The 22,870-nt window shown below is 40.9% G+C and overlaps 2 protein-coding genes across 3 annotated transcripts in view; one reads left to right on the top strand and one right to left on the bottom strand.

The window, feature by feature from the left end:
• LOC119745609 (exportin-4-like) overlaps positions 1–22,870 on the bottom strand; it is a 51,813-nt gene that overhangs the window by 9,851 nt on the left and 19,092 nt on the right. For both annotated transcript variants that reach the window (XM_038222095.1, XM_038222096.1), the window contains exons 10-11: positions 1,133–1,309; positions 400–542 (exon numbers count right to left, since the gene is read on the bottom strand). In XM_038222095.1, the coding sequence (XP_038078023.1) occupies positions 400–542; positions 1,133–1,309 (320 nt within the window). The remainder of the gene's footprint in view (positions 1–399; positions 543–1,132; positions 1,310–22,870) is intronic.
• Positions 13,737–16,514, top strand: LOC119745610. The gene has a single exon (XM_038222097.1). It carries the CDS (start codon positions 14,279–14,281, stop codon positions 16,160–16,162), a length of 1,884 nt encoding a protein of 627 aa, XP_038078025.1. The 5' UTR covers positions 13,737–14,278; the 3' UTR covers positions 16,163–16,514.

Raw genomic sequence — 22,870 nt, 5'->3', positions numbered from 1 at the left:
AGCTTGGGCAGTTTTGGGCAGTACAGGAACAGACAGGGTGGTTTTGGGTGGTACAGGGGGTAACTGGCAGGGGGCTTCGGACAGTACACGAATTACATGTAGGGTGGTTTGGGCGGTAAAGGGAGTAACAGGCAGGGCGGTTTGGGCAGTACAGGGAGTAACAGGCAGGGCGGTTTGGGGTAGTACAGGGAGCAACAGTCAGGGCGGTTTCGGGCAGTACAGGGAGCAACAGTCAGGGCGGTTTGGGGCAGTACAGGGAGCAACAGTCAGGGCGGTTTCGGGCAGTACAGGGAGTAACAGGCACAGTGGTTTGGGACGGTACAGGGAGTAATAGTAAGGGCAAATTGGGGTGGTACAGGGAGTAACAGGCATGGCAGTTTTGGACAAGTAAACGCTTACTTTGACAACAGTGGAATGCTATGTTCTGGAATGGCTCGTCCCAAGACTCCGATGCATCCAAGTTGCTCCTCAAACAACTCCCGGTCGTCTTCCTCGACCTCATTGATTTCTTCCTCATCATCGCTAGACTCTCCGTTTTCTCTCTGAAAAGAGGGAGGTTTGTCAAATCATACTGTGTATGCATTGGACTGTTTGGGTAAGTCTTACAGGGAATATTGTCATTATAACCAATTTATTAAAGTTATGTGTGAACAGCAGTGTTCTATTCGCATCCATCACAAGTCCTGTCACAGATGAATCACAAGTCCATCGCAAGTTCTCACTTGAGCACTTGTGATGGACTTGTGAGGACTTGTAATGGATTCAACTACAACACTGGTGGACAGCCAATAAACTTCCCAACCTGTCGATTACAGATCATCGACTGCAAATTTTTACCCTCTTCAGCAGTGAGTTCTACAAAGTAAGCCGTGTAGATCACTCAAATCAAATCGAATCAAATCAGATCAAATCAGATCCAATCGGATCAAATAAAATCAAAATCAAAATCAAAATCAAAATCAAAATCAAAATCAAATTCAAAATCAAAATCAAATTCAAAATCAAAATCAAAATCAAAATCAAAATCAAATTCAAAATCAAAATCAAAATCAAACTGAACTGAACTGAACTGAACTGAACTGAAATCAGATCAGATCAGATCAGATCAAATCAAATCAAACTATCAGTGTACCAGATTGCGGAGTCCATCTGGCGCCCCCAGGTGGCACTGCAGGTACAGATTGAAGATCTGGGTGGCGTGAGGTTTGAAGTAACCGTCGGGAAACTTGGCAGCGTTGTCCAGCAGGCTGAGCCAGCACTCCAGGAGCTTGTCGTAGGCCTCCATGTACTGCTGGTCATCCTTGTGCATCTATTAAGACAGCATGGGAGAAAGCAAAATGTCAAAACAAAAGCCAAAAAGGTAGTGACAGGTCCTGTTCCTAAACAAAATGAATATTCACTGTTAGGTTATTGAACTCACTTAACTAGTTCACAATGTCGAAAACCAACAAGAATGTTGTTGATAGAGGGCAGGGTTTTTGGTAATTTTTTTTTTTGGGGGGGGGGGGTTGTAAGTAAAGTGAAGTTGTAAGTAAAGCGAAGATGAATGATGAATTAACAACATGCATGAAAATAGATATTGTTATCACTGCAAAGTACTGTGAATGCACATTGATTCCCATGGTATCAGCTGGAAAATCAGTAAGACAAATGCATTTTCTTCTAAAAGATACTGTTCAAAATTACAAAAAAATAGGGTCATTAGAAATAAAAGATTGCTTATAGTTTGCAGAAGCCATTTAGGAATGATAAAAACAATCTGGGGATTAAAACGAAAGGCTGGCCCATAACTTCACAATCACCCAAAATAAAATCATTATTAAACCCATTTGTCCCTGTACCCCAAACTGTGGAGCACTTTATAGCTTCAATTTTGAGTGGCAAGCTGAAGTCAATGATAAGAAGTACAGTGATTTATAAAGGGCGCCCTCGTTTGACAAACAACTACTTTGGAGTTCTCTAATCATCAGTTAAACTACACAGTCAGGTCCCTACATGTATATCATTATATGGTTTAAAGTATTTTTTTATTTTAAAGAGTGGTGGTAATCAACTGAATATTGCAATAGAAATTCAGAAAACTTAACTTTTCCACTTTGTATTTAAAGAAAAAAAATCATTTGGAGTATTTTTATTGGGTTGTGACAGGTTTCAAAAAAATTCAAGCTGGAGCCTCGAGATGCAGCCCAAGCCAAAGAGGAAGCCGGGATTTCGTAAATGGCACATGCTTGCATGCTGCCCACCTCTCCCCCCCCCCCCCCCCCAATATCACCACACAGAAAGGAACTATTATTTTCTAGAAGAGTCAGGTCCCTGTCAATCTACCCCAATCATAGAAGTGCGACCTTGAGGGCTCCAGACCACACTAAGGTCACCTACTGAAACACCCAGGGGCGATTACAATCTTCAAACACTGTCCTCCATTGTACTGGCGCTAGCGTGTGTTCCTCCCAATGGACATGTGTTTGTTTATGAGGCCAGTTTAGCAGAATTGAACACCAATGGCTAAGGGCCACGGGATAATTGAAAAACTAATATTGCGTGGGCTGCTCTTAGGATGGAGGGCTGAGGTTTAGGACCAGGAGTTTGAAACGTTTTCTTTCACATAATTTTATCAAAAACAATTTGGTGTGTGAGCAAATAAATTTGGGGTCCAGTTTTTTCCTGTCCCTGTTACATCTGACATCTATGATTTTATGATTCTGATGCACTCTTTAATGCAGTCATCCTCCAAGGGTGATTATGAAAAGAAAACTACCTACCCAACAACAGGGTGTGAGAGACCACTGATGAAAATAACTGAAAACAGCTGAAAAAGGTATTAAAAAAACTGAACTTTGGAAATTCCCTATACTTTTGTACACAGCAAGTGAGGGGGGAAAAGGGTGCAATCCAAAACAAAAAAGCTGAAATCAGCTTTAAAGCTGAGATTTCATACCCCTGCAACAATTTGAAACAATCATTTGAAGTTATTCTTAACGAAACTTCAATGGCCAATTATAAAGTACCAACGAAACAGGAAACGGGACAAATGTCACACTTTGGACTGCAAGTTTATAGAATGACCCAAATACAAGAGTAAGAATTTTTGCAAGTACTGCGGTTTGGGAGTTTTCCAAACTTTTATTTTTCATGAAGTTGTTTTTTTCAGTAATATTTGGACACTGACTTGTTTTTCTGTTTTGTTTGTGTGGAACAATTTTAGTCCACTCCTGTCAAATTTTGTAAAAAACAAAAACGGCAGTCAAATGATGCTGAAATGCATGATTTTTTTAGTTTTTTTTTGGTTTTTGGTAAGGTAAAGCAGAGTCATTATTACGAAGTAGACTGACAGTTATAAAACTTAACACCTAATGAAATATGACATTTCAGATAACATCTGATACAAGCGACATGAACGTATCCTGTTTTTGGCTCAAACTTGCCGGTAACTTTTATATATAGTTCTACCTTATAAACAGGAAATTGCTGTAAAACCTTTTCTTCGCTTTTTTGCTACCGTCTGGGAAAATATTGACACACTGCCCCTTTAGCCGGTGAACTTGCCGGCTTTTGCCTTTCAATACACTTTCCGGGGTCAGGACACCAGATATGCTGGCTCCCTCTCCCTCAACATGGAAATACAACCGGAGCAAATTAATCCTGACAGACGTTTGGACCGAGCCAACTCCCTCGGAGAGATAGAAAGACAGAGTGACAGAGTGACAGAGGGGGGGGGGGGGGGGGGGAGAGCGACTGTCACGTGTGGCTATTATGTCGATGGCTTCAAGACATTGTGCATGACTGCTTTTACAAACCATCTTTATAAAAATACAACTGCTTAAATTAATTTTAAAAAATATCTGTTATTTATTTATAGGCATGCAACTGGGAATTTAGGGGAAAAAAACGAGAAAAATACAAGACGTTCAAGTTACATGTACAGTATACAGTGTTTTCAATTTGTAATGGTATCATGAGAAGTAAAAAACGAGAAATCAGCAGATCCGAGGAAAGTTGCATGCCTGCATGGCAATTACTCTCAAAAAAGGGATTCAACGTTTCAACAAAACTTCAATGAAAGTTCGCATTTGGGTTTCATGCACTCTTGTAATTATGAGTCATATTTTTTGTTATAAAACCTCATTCTCTGTAATTTCAATTAATTATATTATACAACCTTTTTTTCTAAGATGAAAACCTAATTTTCGAGACTGCAGGGAATGTTTTCCTGTTACTAGGAGATGGTTTGTTGTTCACCAAATGAAAACCAATTTTCTGAAGACTTTTTTCCCAAGACATTTTTTTTTCCTGTGGCTTTAGTGTGAGCAGGAAAACCTTCAGGGCAGTGTTTTGTAAAACGCATTGTCCGTGCACTTTTTCGTGATATTTTAGTTGGAATAACTCTGCAGAAACTTAAATCCATTTGCTCTCTACAAACCAAACTTGTTAAAATCATCTCATCCAGTTTTTCGTTCAAGGATATATTTAATTGCCAATAGTGCAGAATGCCTTTAAGCAGTTTAAAAAAAAACAGTAGCAGAAAGCCCTGATCATTTCCTTTCGCCCCGGGTCGGAATTTTGCCGTTGATTAAGACAGAGCTCCTTGGAATAGCTCTAGCAGGCCCCACTACATCAACGTCTTGGCTCTGCATTTTTGCAGATGGAGGTTGCTTGAACTGCTGGCCCTATCTTTTTCTATTTTACGACGTGCAATTATTTCAATAAAGTTGAGAACAAGGGGGCATTCATGAGATGCAGAACTTGGGGATTGGGGTGGACAACAAGTTTTGATGATGAATTAATTTTGATGATGAATTACAGCGAAACTGAAAATTGGATGGAATGGTTCTCCGCGTTACTTCATCAATGTCTTGGTGTTGGTGTGAAAAGTGGGGAAACTGAAGAAAGAAAAAGGAGGATTTCGGAAATTGATTACTGTGAATTCCTGCGGGCCCTCCCAGGTTGGTTGCGGGTGAAATGAGGTCCGTCACATTTGCACTTTCGGTGTTGAGCAATCAGTCTTAATACAAGGTTTTTATTGTCTTGTACCAATATTAATAAGATCAGAGCTTTCAGGAAAGCAAGATAGTAAAAAAAAAATGACAAAAGCTTACTGTGGTGAGGCTTGAACTTAAATTTCCAACTTTTATTAGGGCATTTTTGAAAATTGACCAAAAAATTAGAAATCCGTTCTAAGACATTACTCTAGTCCGGTACCTTACTCCTGTCTCTGATAATAACATGTGTTAAATGAATACAAATCGCACCAGGTGCTAGACTCGTATGATGTCGGAACTGGGATCAGCGGTAAAATTGCAAAAACACGTGTTCAGGCTTCTCTCTTCATATCTTACTTGTAGAGCCCAGGTTTTCTAGTTCTTGACCGAGACGTAATCTCCCCCAATTTCTTTTCCATCAAGCCAGCAACTGTTGATATTTCGGGGGAAAAATGCTCGGAATGGAATCGCTCTGGCGATTTATACAAAAAAGGTTCGACAGCGGGACGCTGTACACTACAAATGCAAAGTTAATGATGGACTAGTGTTCTGAATGTTGAAATGAAATTGCAAATCCAACTAACAAACTGTGTAAAGCCCAGTTCATACTTCACGCGAAAGCAAGTGCGAAGCGAAATTCATGTCGTCAACAATGGTGGACGCGCTTCGAACGTATTGTTGACTTCACGAATTTCGCTTCGCTTTCGTTTTCGCGTGAAGTATGAACCGGGCTTAACTGCTTTGTCTGAAGGCTGATGCATGCGAAGGAAACAGCGCCCTCTCTAGTCAGAACGCAAATAGGATGCGATGGCTGTTTCTCAATCGCCGACTCCAACTCCATAGTTTGACATATAGTTTTGGAAACAGGTTTGCGAGACAGCATAGATTTGTTGTTCTAATGCACTTAAAGGGAATATACATCATTTGCTTTTGCTGTAATTTTCAGAAATGGATGGAATTGGGGGGTTGGAAATATAAAGCAAATATAGTTACACTGCCTTTTTGGAGGTTTTGGGTTCGAAAATGCTATAAAAACCAAGAAAAACGATCATTTTCCTGTAGTCTGGTTCCCTGACTCCATATAAGAAGAAACAGAGCAGTTTACATACATTGGGGAATTGTAAGGTCAGGGAACCAGTCTAGCTGGCTCGTACCCGTTCATAGGTTTGTAATCGATTGCAAACAAGTGCAATGGTCAATTGGGGCCAGTATTTGAAAAAAAAGCCAGTTGTTTCCAACGCTGATCGGCCGATCAGCGTTGGAAATTGATACAAAAATACCACTTTTCTTGAAAATGACAGTATACCAGGTGCCATAATTTTACAGGATGCTTTAGACTGTCATTTACCAACATCCTATTAAGGTATTTCGCAAAAACTTGGTAGTTTTATTTTTCGATGTTTGCAAATGTTGTATATTCCCTTTAAAAATTGAGTTTTGCTCAAATTTACTTGTGAATTAGTTGTTTATATGTAAATGTAATACTAAAAAACAATACAACCATTATACATCAGAGGCATACCATTGGAGCAATACAAGAAAATGATCAAATGCTGATGAAAGAAATAATGCAAGGCCCAAGAGAAAATCAATTTCTTTTCCATTTGAAATTTGATACTAAGTCTCTTTGATAGTGCACAAATCCCCAAAGACTGTGGCCATAATGTACAAATTGCTGCCAGATAATTGTGAGCAACTGTTGCAGAGCAATTTAAAGATGGGAGGCCATTTTCATACTGAAATTGCAAACAGCGGGCATTGGACGATAGGTTACAACTTTCAATTTTCATACCAGAAAATAAATTAAGGGGCTGGCAGTTTTATGTTTCTAATTAACTTCTACTAATGGTGATGACCTAGATTTCAAGTCATCCCCCCCCCCCTCCCCAAGAAAGATCACGAGGAATTCCTGCTTGCGATACGGATTTCCAAACCAATTTTCTTTGGAAAAAAGTGGAAAGACAACACTTCTACTACTGTAACTCACAAAATTGAGATTTAATTGACCGCGAAATTGTACCTAAATGCCCGATTACACTCTAGAATAACAAGAAACAAATTGAATCAAGAAGGAAAAACCTCAAAACTTCCCACAGGAATTGAGCCTGTTTAAACAGGGCCACCAATTAAAAGTGAAGTGTTTACATAAACACAGGAGAAGTGGATTATTTGTAACTCAAGACCTGATTGGCCAATGGCGACCCTTGAGTGACCCGGGGGCTTGGAAAGGTCAAGAGGTCAGATTGGAAACTATAACCAGGGCAGATGAGATTATTTTGTGTTCCTGAATAAGACAGGAATTTGACGAATGATGTTTTAAACGTTGATAATTTGTGTGGTTCTCTTCAAGGTTATTTGTTAGGTGCGTTGCTTTTGACCCCTTTTTTTATGCGGCCATCTTGATTTTTTCCCATTCAAATCAACGTAACCAAAGCAAGGCTGAAAGGAAAAATAGTCTGGTTCCTTTTTGCACCAAAAAAAAATTATCATTCAGTGCTGTTATTGGATACAGGGAACATGACTGAAATTGTTGCAGCATGATAAAAGGTCTTTTTCATTACTGTGAAAATCAAGTTTTCGGTTCAGCTTTTAGCCAGGAAAAAAGGTCATCTTTTCAGCAACAGCCAAACTTTAATGCAACCTAACTTTTAAAGCTTCACAAAAAGCCTAAGTTTCAAGATGACCTCCTTTTTTTGGAGGGGGCTTCCAAGTACAATTTGTTCCTGTTTGATGAGGGGGTAGCTAGGGGCCTTACACTTGGGATATTTTACAACCCTGGGATATGGTCCACTTGGGTTGGTAGGGGTTACCAGAGGGCCAGCTACTAATGGGGCTATCAGCCTTGTCAAAATACACCATCCCTGCTCCCCGCACTCCAAAAGACCCTTGGGGTTAACAAAACAAGGTCAGCTGATTTGGGGAAGCTTGTAATAAAACAGTAGGACGATCTGTAAATCTGGATTGTCTTCTAGTTAATGGTAGTGTAAACAGGAGGCTGGGCTGTCTGGTTTATGGGGTATTAAAGAGAGTCTGGAGGATGGGAGGAAGTCCGACTGTGCTTAGTGGGTGGGCTGAAGAGGATCACACATGGCATGCTGTGCACAGCTCATGTCTGATTGTCAAAATGAGGACCCTCCGCTATCGGGATGGACCATAGACTCACTTTTTGTCCATAGGCTTTTCACGACCTATTTATGAAATCTAGGCTTTGTTTTTGACTTTATCTCTGGCCTGGGATTGCACATGCCATGCTGCTCATCAAATGAAGACGAAGAGCGTTCAAATGAAGACCCTCCACTTTCCCTTTTTATCTCATTGTTTAGCTCCATGGTGTTCAATTCTACCTTTGTGGTGGCTGCTTATTTGTGAAACTCGGTTTGGGTTCTGCTTTGGCTTTATTATCTTGTACATGGCATGCTGTGCAGAGCTCACTGCTGAATGTTGTTCATGTGTCAATGGCTGGCCTACATTATCAGGTATTTAATTCGTGGCCCAATTTTGAAAGTACGCTTTATCTCAGGCTTTGGGTTTTTAGGCCTACAATAAACAACATGTTTTTTGTAAGCCTTTTCAAAAACCAAATATACGGACTCTTTCTACGTCTTCATGTTATCAAATTTTATGTTTCTGTACAGGAGATATCAGAAATGGCCATTGATGCTGAGCCAATGGTAGTGATTCAAAATATCAGAAGTACTAGGAGCTGAAGCCAGTATCAAAGCCACAATTTCAGAAATGGCAATGGACAACCAACATTATGCAATGACAACTACTACAGTGCATACATGGCACAATTGAAGGCAATTCTCCATGATGGTTTGTGAAAGTTCGGCTTACTCTCCAGCGTCAGGCACAGAGCAAGATCTTTCTTTCCCACAACATTTAGCCTTGACTAGCCCAAGGCCTCATTTAGGGGAAAGGCCCAGAAGGAGGCTTGTTAATTACTGGACTAATTGGCCACAGGGCTGGCTCCTTGATGACACAATTATCAGGAGACTTATAAAGGGAGGGGAATACAAGATGATGATACAAGACCCAAGGGAGTTAGGTTGAATCATTGAATTGTGGGTGGCAAAATAGGAAGAGATAACCAGGAGCTATTATTAAAGGTATATACAACATTTGCTTTTGCTGTAATTTTTTTTAGAAACTACAGCAAAATTCCTGGATCCACCCCTACATGTGTATCCCCGAACTTGAGTAGTATCCTTAAATTTCTCAAGAGAAAAAACTATAACAAGAATCAGTTTATAGGAGTTTTTATTTAGGAATAATTTTCACAAGGGTAAAGTACATCACCATAAAATTGCACAAACTGTATGCTTTACACTGGTAAACAGACACTCATCCACATAAACAGAGACAAATTGACTGGCTCCCGGCCTCCACCCAAAATGAACCTTGAAATGTCCCCTCCAGATGCCCCCCACCCAACAACCTAACCACGCCTTTCAAGAGGATATGAACAACAGGAAACACTTATACTTCACAATAGGGGAATCTTTTTCCCTTGAGAGTTCCGCTAAAAGAGAGAAATAATGAAAAAATCTGAGCAACGGCATCAGAAGGTGGACCAATGATTAGGAAGTTGGAATGAAATAGCTTCCTGGCGTGTAAATTGCCTCAATTTATTTTCATTTAGTCGCAGGCCGATGTTGGTTTTATTGGTTATTTGTTTAAAGCCGAGAAAATTAACGTTTCCTTCGTGGTCATGATTGATTTTTGGAGTCGTTCAGAGTGACTTTTTGGCATGATTCACGGCAAGAAGTTTAACAAACATGTTTAAGGAGAACCTAAAAAAGTACTTTCTTTGACACAATAATCATGTACATGTACACAAAACATGTAGTACTTTGTACAAATGTCTCTAAGTGCCTCACAATTATTAACTAGTTCATCAGTCAGACATCAGTTTTTATTGCAGCAAGATTGGGATCGTCGCAATCTCTGTCCTGAGTGGAAAAGGGGGATTGTGGTAAAGTGTCTTGCCCAAGAACACAAGCACCTTAATCCCTGTTGAGGTTCGAACCCAAGTTACAGTGTACACAAAAAGGGCACTGTATTAAACTATTGATCACGGCGTCAAAAAACAATGGGAGTTGTTTACCGAACTATAGCTTCCAAGGGATGGAACCAAAATCGGAACAAAGCCAAGATTTGAAAAATGGCACCACTCTATCTCTGTGCAGTAGACAACTAGATCACAAATTTGTGCCAAACTTCCTTAATCGCTTCCCCACATTCCGGGACATCTGTATTAATGAGTTGTCTTAGGCCTTTGGCCGACGGCTCAACGGGGATGTCAAAGACATTGTTATTTCCTGGACCGGATGATTTATGGCCAATTTCCGAGGGTTGTTTTGACGACTCTCTTGAGCTCGGGGAAATAATAATGTGCTTTTCCTTTCAATTTTCAAAATGTTTGAGCTGATGCACAATAAAAGAATTATAAGGTCAAAGATGCAACCAGAGGACACACCTATGTAAACAAAAAGCGGGTCCTGTACGTGTAAAAATTCAACAATTAATTTAAGATATTTTATTTTGTAAAAACTTCTGGTTAGTGGAGTGGTATCCAGACTTCTCCCAAAACTAAAGCAATAACCCCAGTCTGGTACACTGCTCTGTGGTATCCTGACTGCTCTCCACAGAAACAAATCTAAAAACAACCATAGTCTGGTGCATTGCTTAGTGGTACCCTGACTTCTCTCCAAAGAAAAAAAAGGTAACAATAACCCCAGTCTGGTGCACTGCTCTAAGGTACCCTGACTTCTCTCCAAAGAAAAGTTAACAACAACCCCAGTCTGGCACACTGCTCTGTGGTACCCTGACTCCTCTCCAAAGAAAGTTAACAACGACCCTAGTCTGGTGCAATGCTCTGTGGTACCCTGACTTCTTTTCCTGAAAAAAAAAGCTAATAATAACCGCAGTCTGGTGCACTGCTCTGTGGTACCCTGACTTCTCTCCAAAGAAAGTTAACAACAACCCCAGTCTGGTGCACTGCTCTATGGTACCCTGACTTCTCTCCAAGGAAAAAAAGTTAACAACAACCCCAGTCTGGTGCACTGTTCAGTGGTACCCAGACCTCTCCGCAAACTAAAAAATAATTAACAACGACCCCAGTCTGGTGCATTGCTCTGTGGTACCGGACTTCTTCCCAAAGCAAAAGCCGACAAGAGCCCCTTTAAAAATTCACACCTTGTTATCTAATACGGTACTACTTTCCCTTCCAGTGGCCAGGATGTGATTTTATACCCTAATGTCACGCTCTGTGATTTATGACTTGTCGCTCTGGAGCCTGGGTAATCATCATGTTTCTTGGCATTGTCCTTGTGAAGAAATGAAGGAAAGTGTTGGGTAAGACGATCTTCTGTGACGACTGAGTTAGGGATCTGCTTTCCTCATTATGGAAGTTCACTGTGTCAATGTGACCATGGAGCTATAAAGCTCCATGATGTGACCCAATCAAATTTAGACACCGAGAAATAATGTGATCTGCTGTAAAAATCAAGCCTCAAATTCAACTTGTGGGCAAGATAAAAATGGGCTTTAACAAAATGTTATGTGGTTTAGCCAGATGTTTTTGATTGTTCAAACTGAGGACCCTAACCCTTTAATTTGTAATTTCAATCACTAGAAGATCATCCAAGCTCAATGGAATTTTAACAAAAATATTAAGAGAATATACAACATTTGCTTTTGCTGTAATTTTCAGAAATGGATTTGGGGGCTAGTATTTTATATTATAAGATGGATTTTTTTAGTATTTTATAGCAAATATTGTTACACTGAACTGTTTAAAGTTTTGTGTTCATAGATGCTGGAAAAACCAAGAAAGAAATGCTGTTTTTTTTTGTAGTCTGGTTCCCTGACCCTACTTCAGACCAAACGGAGCAATTTATAGACGTCTGGGAATTGTCAGTTCAGGGAACCAGACTAGCTGGCTTGCACTCATTTTACGGATGTGTAACCGATTGCAAACAAAATGTGGACTAACTAAATTTGGTAAAGTGGGGGCTGTATTTGAATAAGCTAGTTTTGTTTTCTCCAAAGATGGTCGGCTGACCATCGTTGCAAATTGATACAAACATTCCACTTTTCTTGAAAATGACAGCACACCAGGTGCCATGATTTTACAAGATGCTCAAGACTATCATTCAGTAACAATCCAGTAAGGTATTTCATAATAATTTGGTACTTTTTTGGTGTTTGCAAATGTTGTATTACCTTCAAAAATTATTGCAGTTTATTCCTTAGATAATGTATTTTTTTAGTCATCTTTTATCTTCTCGAAAGAAAAGACAAGGGAAAGGCATAAATGTATTTTACATTTCGAAAAAAATTGACAGGATTTAAAATATATTTCTAAAAGGCGACTCAAAGTGAAACTAAAAATCATGATTCAAATTGAGAGAGACAACGAAAATAAGTTTCCAGAAACTCGAATCAAAACATTTTAAAACAAAAACCGAAACCAAGAGTCTCTTAACAGACTGGGCTCAATGTCCTGATAAGACCAAGCAGGAAGACGGGGAAAAAGTCAACTCTTAACTGAAAATCCTGATGCTATCTGGGCGTTTTTAAACAAAACAGGATCAAGACAGAGGAAATGTGATTAACATCCAAACTCAACTAGACAGCGTGCCCTGTAGGGGGGCTTGAACAGGCAAACGGTTTCAAATAACCAACTGAAATGTCCTGGTGAGGCAAGATAATGAAGCTTTGCACTGGTGTGCATCTAGACACAAAAAAAGAAGAAATCAACTTAAATAATACGATACAGAAATAGGACTGATTTAATATTTACAAATGGCAATTATTTGTACAATTCTTTTTTGGTGGCTGTTTACAATTATATTTTATTGGATCAGATATAGTGACTTGGAATAAATTAATTGATGAATTCAGACTATCCTAAATCCATCAAAATCCATTAAACGGTTTGTAATATTTTGAAGGAGTTAGGACAGTTCAGGTTTCATCCTAGACATCATTACTTCCGGGCTTAATATTCCAATTATGTTTGAAGTTTGAGGTCATTGGTCTAACAGTACACTAAAATTACAGCATTGTTGGATGTGCAAAATTCAGGAAAGGTTTGAGCAAGAACATGCCTAGTAGATTCGGGTAAGGGTTCATTCATAATTGAAATGTTTCTATAAGGAAAACCAACTAGTGTTAAAATTAAAACTGTCGTGGAAGCAAAGTTAAGAGTTTTGTAAGTTTGTGAGCAAGACCTAATTTTCTTGTTTTCAAATTGACAGGAAAAACCATTGAAGGTCGGGACTGTGAGCAATTTAATGGACAACAGATATAAAAAGGAGAAAAAAAAATCAATTAACCTCTACTAAATTCTGGACCATCAGTCTTGTTTCTTTAGTATCATGTTATCTTTCAACAGGATAAAATCCCTGTAATCTCTTACAATTCCTCCCGGACATAAACTAAAAAATGTGAGGGGTACACAGGGCTCAACCATGGCATCCTTGTCCATTCATTTTGTATGGAACATACAGAGATCCTTAATGCAAAAGTTGGAATCACCCCTCGTGATTTCCAGCAATGGTACAGTCCAACAAGAAAAGTTGCTAGGCTCCGCCCACTGCTATCCAGCAGTGATAATGATGAATGGGCCCTGTGTGCTCCCAGCGTGCCTAATGGCTGTCAGATGGTCAGGGCTCCACCCACTGGGCTGTCAGTCAGTGACATTTGCCTGGTGGGGGTGTGCTGGACCATGTACCACACAACCATGTGTAATGCACTTATTATGTGTACAAAACTGCACCGTAGACCACACTCAATCAACATTTTGGCGGTTAGCCTTTCTCTGATGACCACCAAACCTCAGTTTATCACCACTTCAGAATCTGAAGCTACTTGAGTTGGGGCCGCCAGAAAAATTTTGACCAAAAGCTAACATTGGACTGTACTTTGTGGCTGAAGCTTTTGATGTCACTGTCACTGTCTCTGTGCTGGGTGCTTAACTCTAACACCAAGCCAAATCAAGGAATACTTGCTCGATTGAGTTGGATTTTTTTATCGGTGGAAAGGATTTGCTATTTCCTCATCAAAACCTGCCGTTAAGTGGAGCTGGAGATAAGTTGAACAAGCTCTGCCTTACCCAAAAAACGCTGATCCAGTTTTGGCAGTTGGAGGGGTAATGACAGATTCTCTGGGCAGCCGAGTTTTCAAAAGACGGTTGAGATAACTTGCTCCTGAGTTAAACTGGAACTTGGAGAAGTCTTACATTGATCATCTTTTCGGATTTGATTTGAGAGACACCGCAGTGTGCTTCGGAAATGGAGGCGACATTAATGTGGGCATTGGTCACGACCTTGGTTTGCGGTGGGGGTCTAGTTGGAGCTAATCCCTTCAGGGTCGAGCCGCAGGACGCCACGGCCGCATTGGGAGAAACTGTGGTCCTGCCTTGTATTCTCCGCAATACCACCCTGTCGCACTGTAACGTGTTCTGGTATCGCTCTGACGAACAGATCTACATCAGCCGCAACCGTCGCATCATCGACCGTTTGTCGCCCGAGGTCCGTGAGCGCTACTCCATCCTGGGCAATCGTTCCAGCGGCATCTACTCTTTACAGATTCGTGACCTTGTTGCGAGCGACATGGGCGAGTACAAGTGCACGTGCTTCCCGCGATCACACGCCAATGCCTACCTCTCACCCCCGGCGGCGATTTTTATCGTCGCAAGGCCTCCGGAGGAGTACCCAGTCTGTCGACTACGTGAGGGAACTGGTCCTCTGATGGTCGGGCAGAAGGTATCCTTTCTGTGCGAGTCAGTCGGTGGAAGACCGTCCGTTGCTCTGCAGTGGATGCGAGGACAGGAGAACATTGCGGCCGATTTCACCTTCAACCCGCACTCCATCAGCGTGTATCGCAAGACGCTGACTCTTGAAGACAGTGAGGAGGTACTGACCTGCGTAGCGTCTGGACTGGCAATGAAGACGCCACGCAACTGCACCATCGGTCCTCTGAGCGTCATCTCACCGCTCCAGATCCAGACACAGAAAATCATCGCCAAGCACGGCACGCGCGAGGAGTCTCCGCGCATCGTGTTCACGTGCAACTCCAACGTGAACCACACGGGACTGGCCACCGTGTACAATTACACATGGTACGCCAACAGCGTTAGGATTACCGCTGCGACTCCAGGGTTCAATCTTGCAAGTGATGGCATGTCCGTCCAGGTGACGGATGTATCGTTGTTCTCCCAGAACATTCACATCATCTGCGCGGCCCACGGAACCCAGGGCTCTCTCGGCAACGTCAGCACTTTTTTGGACGTGGACAGCATCGCAGGCTTCACGGCCATCCCAAGCGACGACCCCACCAAAACTGACCCGCCAAACAAGGGTGTTGTTTCTATCTCCGGAAATCAATCTTTTGACATACGACCCTTCATCTACTTAGTCCTTGGTGCTTTCGTCCTGATGACTACCATGATCGCAATCGTAGTCTGCACTCCGCGTTCGTGCTGCCACTCCAAAACCGGTTCCCGACTCCGACGCCGGGACTCCCGATTCACCACCATGCACTACGTCCAGCAGCCCACCGGTTCCCCGGCCCGGGCCATTGCTCACCAGGAATCCCTTAACTTGTACGAGTCCACTGCAGACAGCGACACCGAAAGCACGCGGCAGGGTGCGGCCACGACTTCCCTCACGCAACAACAAAAGCAACAGGTGCAAGCCACGCTGCACGTCGTTGTTCACTCCGGTAACGATCCCAACAATCAGACCATGCCGAGAGGTAACTCGGGGACTTTCGGGGACGACCAATCCTCCATCTACCAAGAGGTGCCTCCTCCTCCGCCTCCCCCGCCCCCTCACGCCAACACCCTCCGGTTCCACCCTCCGAAGACCTCCTCCAGTGCCGGTCTCCGAACCCAAACCTGGGGTCACTCATCCTGCAAGAGCAACCCGTTCAACTACGAGCACATCCCTTCGGACCTGATGCACTACGATCATCTCGGAGGATGCTACGTCCATACCCTACCCATGCGACCCACCAGACCGTCGGTTCACCAGAAGTTTCTGTATACTCCGCAGTACGCCGCACTGAACAAGTTTCACCATCCCCATCAGGGAACACATGGAACAGTGGAGAGCATGTATGAGAACGTACCCATGCATCACGCTCGGAGTCTTTCACTAACAACTGGATACTAAAACAGAGGACATGTTTCTATAGACATGCATACTTTGTAAATACGCAGACTTTTAAAACAGGATGTATTATATTGTGTACATATTTGACAAGTTACATTTTAAATATAAACAAACATCTTGAAGTTTCCTCACCTTATACATTTTTACTGACCTCAAACAAAGTTTGTATGTTTGTTCTGTGAACCAGAAAAAAAATACAAGAAAAATACATGTACATTTGAAAATGCATTTTTACTTTCTTGTTACATGTGGTTTTTTTTGTAGTACTGAGATTAAAAGTTTGCTCTATTAAGGTTTTTTTCACAGAATTATGCTATGTATTGTGAATCTAGACCAGAAAAAACTAATCGAAAAAAAACAACAAGTCGAGCACAGTAACTGGTTCACACGTACTGATTACCGATGTATATTTGACAAACTAGACATCATGTGTACAATCTCTTTAAAAAAAAGGGGGAACTTAGGAGTTTGGACAAAATTGAAAAACAACTTTTGTTTGTGACTTTGGCCTTTTCAGGGCACATTTCTCTCTATTTTGTTGTTGTTGTTGCTGGGGGAGAGAGGGGTCGCTGGATTGTACAGAACTGTTGAAAAGTGTGTATTCTTCATATTGTGTACATGTACAGTGCGTGTATAATTCTAAATTATTTTTAAGTGTTTTTTAAAAAATCGACCCGATTATTAGGCTCGAAATGCCACTCTTTCAGTCTCTTTTTCAGTGAGTGGAATGTGCAAATAGAGAATCCAAACATCTACTGGGCCACCAAGGCCAAAGGAGGCCAACAGTGGTCTCATCAAAATTCCAAGCCTGAATTGTGGACTTCAAAATATTTGTCAAATTCTGTCATTACAAATAGCCAGAGGGCGAAAATAGGGTCAGACGTTTCCATATTTATTTGAACAAAAACGGATGTTTTCTGTCAATTTTTGACTGACAGTGCATTCTAAATTTGTGAAGGAACTGGACACTTTGTACTTTAACATTTAAAACTGATTGTTCTAGTTCATTTTGCTAAAGCAGTTTTTGTGTCAAAATGCACCGTCTTCAAAGTTCACACCAACCACATTTTTACGGTAACGAGTAGGCCTAATCTTCGACACATCAATGACTTGTTTTCTGTTACTATGCATAAGTAACAGCACATGTACTGTAAGACTTTTACATACATTGTACTTTATATTACATGCCAGCTGATAAGCATTGAGGAAAACAAACAAGAAAACTTAGAACTAAGTATTAAAACACAATATTTGTCCTAACTACTAGAAACTATTTTTCAATTACTAGAAATGTATGCATCACTTTTCTACTGAAATTAAGAAGCTCTAGAATTGTTTTGAATAACCGTGACAGTTGTTGATGTTTTGCACGAGTAGAACTTTACTCCTTTGTGTACTTTATCTAAATAACGTAAATGATGTACAATGTACATGTACAATTATCCTGTATCATTATCATGATTATCAAGAGTGGGTTTATGACAGTTTTTACCATTAAAAATAGTATTTGGAGAAAACTTCCAAGTTTGGATAGAAGACTGCTTCCACGTTCTCTCACTTTTTTTATACTAGAAGTGCTGGCATATGTGTACACAGATGCTAAAAAATAGTAAATAACAATCTGCGCACCCAATTACACTGGAGGCCCCCTTCAATGATGAAAGCATTGTGCTAGGTTTTTATAAGATGGAATTTTTTAATCAAATTAGGTTTTACCGTTCACCGACGTATAAACACTGTATACTCAGTGTGTTACCTCCCGAGTGAAAGTTGGAAAAAATCACTCGGGTGGGACTCGAACCCACGACCTCCTGCTTTCTAGTGCAGATGTCTTACCACTCGACCACCGAGCTTATGGGATCGGTTGGCCGGTTCGAATCTGATGTACATAGCAGCGGGTACCGCATTAACTATTCATAAGATAGAATTTTTGCGTCGGGGTGATGTAAATCAAATTAGGTTTTGCCCTTCACCATGGTATAAACACTGTATACTCAGTGTGTTACCTCCTGAGTGAAAGTTGGAAAAAATAGCTTTTGAACCTTTTGTTCAGATAATCTGTCAAAGGGTAGTCAATTTGTACAATAGCGTGCACAATGCTTTTATCACTAAAGAGGGATTCTGTGACTGTACAGTGGTAGCGTGCTTGGATGTGGCAGGACAGGTTCGATATCTCAAAGGCTGAAATGCAAATTAATGGACGGATCCTTTTGGGAGTTGTCAATCGGCAAGAATGCAATATGTTGAGGGGGGGGGGGGGGGTAGGAATGCAAGGAAAAGTCAACGGCTTCCGAAAACAGACACCGGCATTAAACTTTTACGAGTGATCGGTTCCAGTTTCACAGCATCATCTGTGTGTATTGCGTGTTGGGTCGGATACCGGTTGGTTTCAGATAACGGTTGGTGTACATATTGTACAGATTTTTCAGCAGTCAACATTTTCTGCAGAAGGTGTGAAACGGATAGAAAACATGAATGTCGCACTTGGCACATTTGATACCTTATTCTAGTTTCAGGAAAAATTTACGCTAAAGTAAAAAAGTAATCAAATATTTTTGGTGAGTGAGTCACCTCAGATAAATTTTTCAATTTTTTTTTGTTCGTTAGACCAGTTCTGTTGATGCAAACTTTTCAATGGATTTTCCATTTTTTTTTTCACGGAGCCCATATGAAATTCTCATTATATGCAAAAATGACGTGTTAAACAAGCTTTTTGCAAGCTGAAGAATTGCCGAAAACAACAACTTAATAAGCATTTGGGATGATATAGATAAGCGAAACAGACTATTTTGGGGTGGAGATAAGATTGTCAAAAGGGGATGGGTAAGACAATAACTCTTTAATTTTGCCAATTTGTCAAAATTGTAGAGCAAGGCTAAAGTTGCTCAAAGAGTTAAAATAAGAATTATGTCAAGTATTTTAAGGTTACTACAAGTAAATACTAAATCAATCGAAGAGCACGCCCAGGTTTTTACTTTTACCGTGCCCTTAATTTGATTCTAAGCACCAGGAACGCGGCAGTCATTTACTTCACCTCGTTGACTTTTATGGAGCCTTTGCAACAAATATTCTCAAATATTTAAGATGATCAAAAGTTGTCATCTTTTTGGCATCCCTATGGCAAATGGTCCCTACCCCTCCCCCTCCCCCCCCCCCAAAAAAAAAACCCCACCAACAACAACCAAACAAACAAACTAACATTAAAAAAAAATCACGAATTAAAAAAAAAAAATTAATTAACCCTTACTCTCTGAGGGTAGTTTACTGCATGTCAGTTGGTTATGCCAATGCCCTCCAGCTGCAGTTATTTGGCAGATAACAAGTCTTAACAGTGAAGGCTCCAATTGGCAGGAGTTGGAGGCCCTGGAGGGTGCCTGATACTGACCAGCTGGGGGCACTCACTTTGTTATCAGAGGACTCTCATTGTTCTCTGTGGCATGTATTGGAGTGCCTGTCCAGTTACCCTTGAAATGACATGGCAGATATTGGAGGGCCATGCAAAAAACATAGGAGATTTTCTTGAGGCACAATTGGCATGCGTTGGAGGGTCAAGTAGGGTAAGGGTTAATTAAAGCTAACAACCCTGAGAAAGTCAGATCATATTATATTCACCTCATCCAATGACAAAATAAACAAGTTCGCTTGCCGGAACATTGAAATTTCCACATGCGGCTTTTGTGAACTGCAGGCCTGAGCTTCAACATGATCCATTATCTGTCATTCAGGGAAGTTTAATTGACCCACTTTTTTTTACGGAATGTATCAATTTCCTGTTGTCTCATTTTGTAATTAACCAATGCATGAGAGTATGCCCCACTACTTCATCCATTGTGGTCGGCGCAATGAAAAGAAATCAACCGTGCATTTGTCCTGTTCTAGTTTGAACGACACACGTTTCATCATTTGGCAGGTGATGTTATTGATATCTTGTTTTCGGAGTGTGCAGGTTCTACATTTACTCTACGCCCCCTCCCCACTCAACATCTGTTTTGTGTTATCTGCCTTACTTAGAGTAGAAATGAATTAAGAACTCATTTTGCATGCTCCAGCGAAGCGTACTCTTTTCATTGATGAATTTTCGAGTTCATTTTTTTTTTCTCTTCGTGTATGCAACTGCGGTGAGTGATTGTTCATGCAAGCAGGGAAGTTTTGTGTGAAAGATGAAAACAATTGTCTTAACATCAATTCCTTTTTAAAATTCCCTCTTAGAATTCACTCTTTAAAAATCCCATCTAACATCGTCCGCCCCAATTGTTACTTTGAGCTCAACTGTCTTACTTTGAGTTCAACTATGCCCTTTATAACCATTAAAAAAAACAAATTGGGCTGAAGGGTTTTGAAGGACAAAAAAACTATGTAATAATAAAAACATGTACCTTTAACCCTAACCTTCCCAAAACCCTCTAAAATCCTCTTTGCAAAATTTTGCAGAAGTGATGCTATATGGCCAAAATGTGGGGCTGATTTTGGAGGATGCACTGTGTCAAGGTCTTGGGCCGGACCTTGTGTGTTTATGCTCAGCCGTGCATAACTTTAGGCCTAGATTATATTTGAAATCCTCTGCACTGCTCCAGGATGTCACTGGCTCTGCCTCAACATATTGACAGTGATTGCTGGAGGATTTTGCAGGATTTGAAGCAGTGGTCACCCTTCCAAGGACCACATTCAAGAAAAAATGGGAGGATTTTGCAAGGTTGAGGCTGTATGCTACTTTTACATGGAGGCAGTTAAAGTATTTTGCAGGATGAGGTTACATCCTGGCAAAAATGCCTAGAAAGTTAGGGTTAATCACGCATTTTCACCCCTTGATAATATTGAACCTGACTTTGTTTCCCCAAAAAAAGAAATTCTGGAACATTTTCAGTTTTTCCCCAAGACCCTGAATGTCCAGAACAAAATTGTTGTGCCTCTGACTGTACAAATAAAGGACCCCAGCCAATTTAACATCATGTGAATGTGTAGATATTTCTGAACTTTAGTCAGTTGATGGCAAAGTCAGACAATAAACATCTGCCTCTGTATTTTCAGAGCAACTACATCGGCCAGAAAGAAAAGTGCAGCCAACTATTGTTTTACATAACAAAAAACCTCAAGTATTATTTCCAGAGTCTTGCAAATACATTCTGTATTATTCCAGAGGCCAACTGATGATCATACAAGCTGAAAAAAATGGCCAGCGACTGTTTTAGTAAGTGGGACATTCTCAAATTTGATAAGAAATCCACGGCAAAGTATCGCTAGGAATGCCATCGCTATCTGCTTATCTCTTTTCCATCCTCCAAAAATCTCCTTTCGCAGGCTGGTCAAGTTTACCATGCGCGTGGGCTGTTATGATAAACCTATTCATGTCCAAGTATGTATATCTGGCCTTAGGGAATGAGTTGAAAAACTCCAGTCCTAAGACTCTGGGATAGAGCTGTGCGTCCGAACCGGGTACTCGAATACCCGACCGTTGATGTCAGGAACCAGTTTTACCTTCCAAGTTTTGACTAAATTCAAATTTCAAGACTGGCTCGGCTTGCGTTGCCAACGAAAACATATCAAACAATGGTCCTGTTGGCACACCTATTGGCATGGCAACAAAGGAAGGAATGATAAAATGAAGAATTGGAGAAAGGTTTGACTTTTACAGGAGTCAGATTTTTAAGTCAAAGTACTCTTCTTCCAAGTTTACGACCACAAAAATTCGGAAGAGAAAAAAACAAAAACACTCTCCAATCTGGAATTTTTTCAATTCCCACTTGGCTAAAAACCACTCAGGATCAATTCACTGTTGAACCATAGAGCTGTTATTTCGACAAAAATTCCCTGAAGAATCAAAGCAACAAAGATGGCATTCATAAGGGCCCAGTAAAAGTCATGGGAAGACATTGGCTGAACAATCGTACTTATTGTAGGGATTTATGTTTCATAGGTTTTAGAGTTGTTCAAAGCAATTTAATTTCTATGGTACATTTAGGTCTATGCTTGCAGCCCAGGCACTGCATAATCTAACAGGAAAATGCTTGCATTCAACAGCCGTGTAACGGACTAGACATCAGTTTAAACGGTAACAATTTTAAAGTTAAAGGTTCAACAACAAAATTGACTGGAGCAGGGTCTGAACCTGTGATCGCCCAAACGCCGCACCGGTGCTCTGTCAAGGGAGTGTAGAGCAGCGGTATGGTGTTCCAGAAACTGCAGGTTCCACTCCAGCTCCAGCCAATTTCTTTGTTCATTTAAATGACTAAAAATGCACCCAGTCAGTTTCCCTTTGAGATTTATTCAGAAAATTTTGAAGTTGGGGATATTTTAACTAATTAGAACTTTCTTTATAATTAGAAAGTTGCTTTGCTACCCGCTCCGTTCACAAGTACCCCCTCACCGGCAAAGAAAGTACAGTTGGGGGTGACCGAACGACGCCATCTTGCTTGACTGCAATATAATTTGCCGCGAAGCACGGCCACTGCGTGTATATTACAAATTCCCTGGTGTACGTGCTTCACACACAAGGAACGGTGCGCGCGCGTCAACCAGCAAAATGTATGTGTCCCGCCCATGGGACGTCGTTGCTAGTAAAAGTGCGCCCTCTTTTGTTGGCTAACGGAGCCCATAGTTCAGTTAATTGTTCTTTCGTTCTGGCATGACGTCCACAAACCTTGCTGCGCAAAATTTTCCATTTACATTTTTCATTCAAACACATATTAAATCACAGAAACGGTCAAATGT

This window comes from Patiria miniata, unplaced genomic scaffold (assembly GCF_015706575.1).
Source record: "Patiria miniata isolate m_02_andy unplaced genomic scaffold, ASM1570657v1 HiC_scaffold_7, whole genome shotgun sequence".
Lineage (NCBI taxonomy): Eukaryota > Metazoa > Echinodermata > Asteroidea > Valvatida > Asterinidae > Patiria > Patiria miniata.
This window is presented reverse-complemented; position numbering and strand designations above follow the sequence as displayed.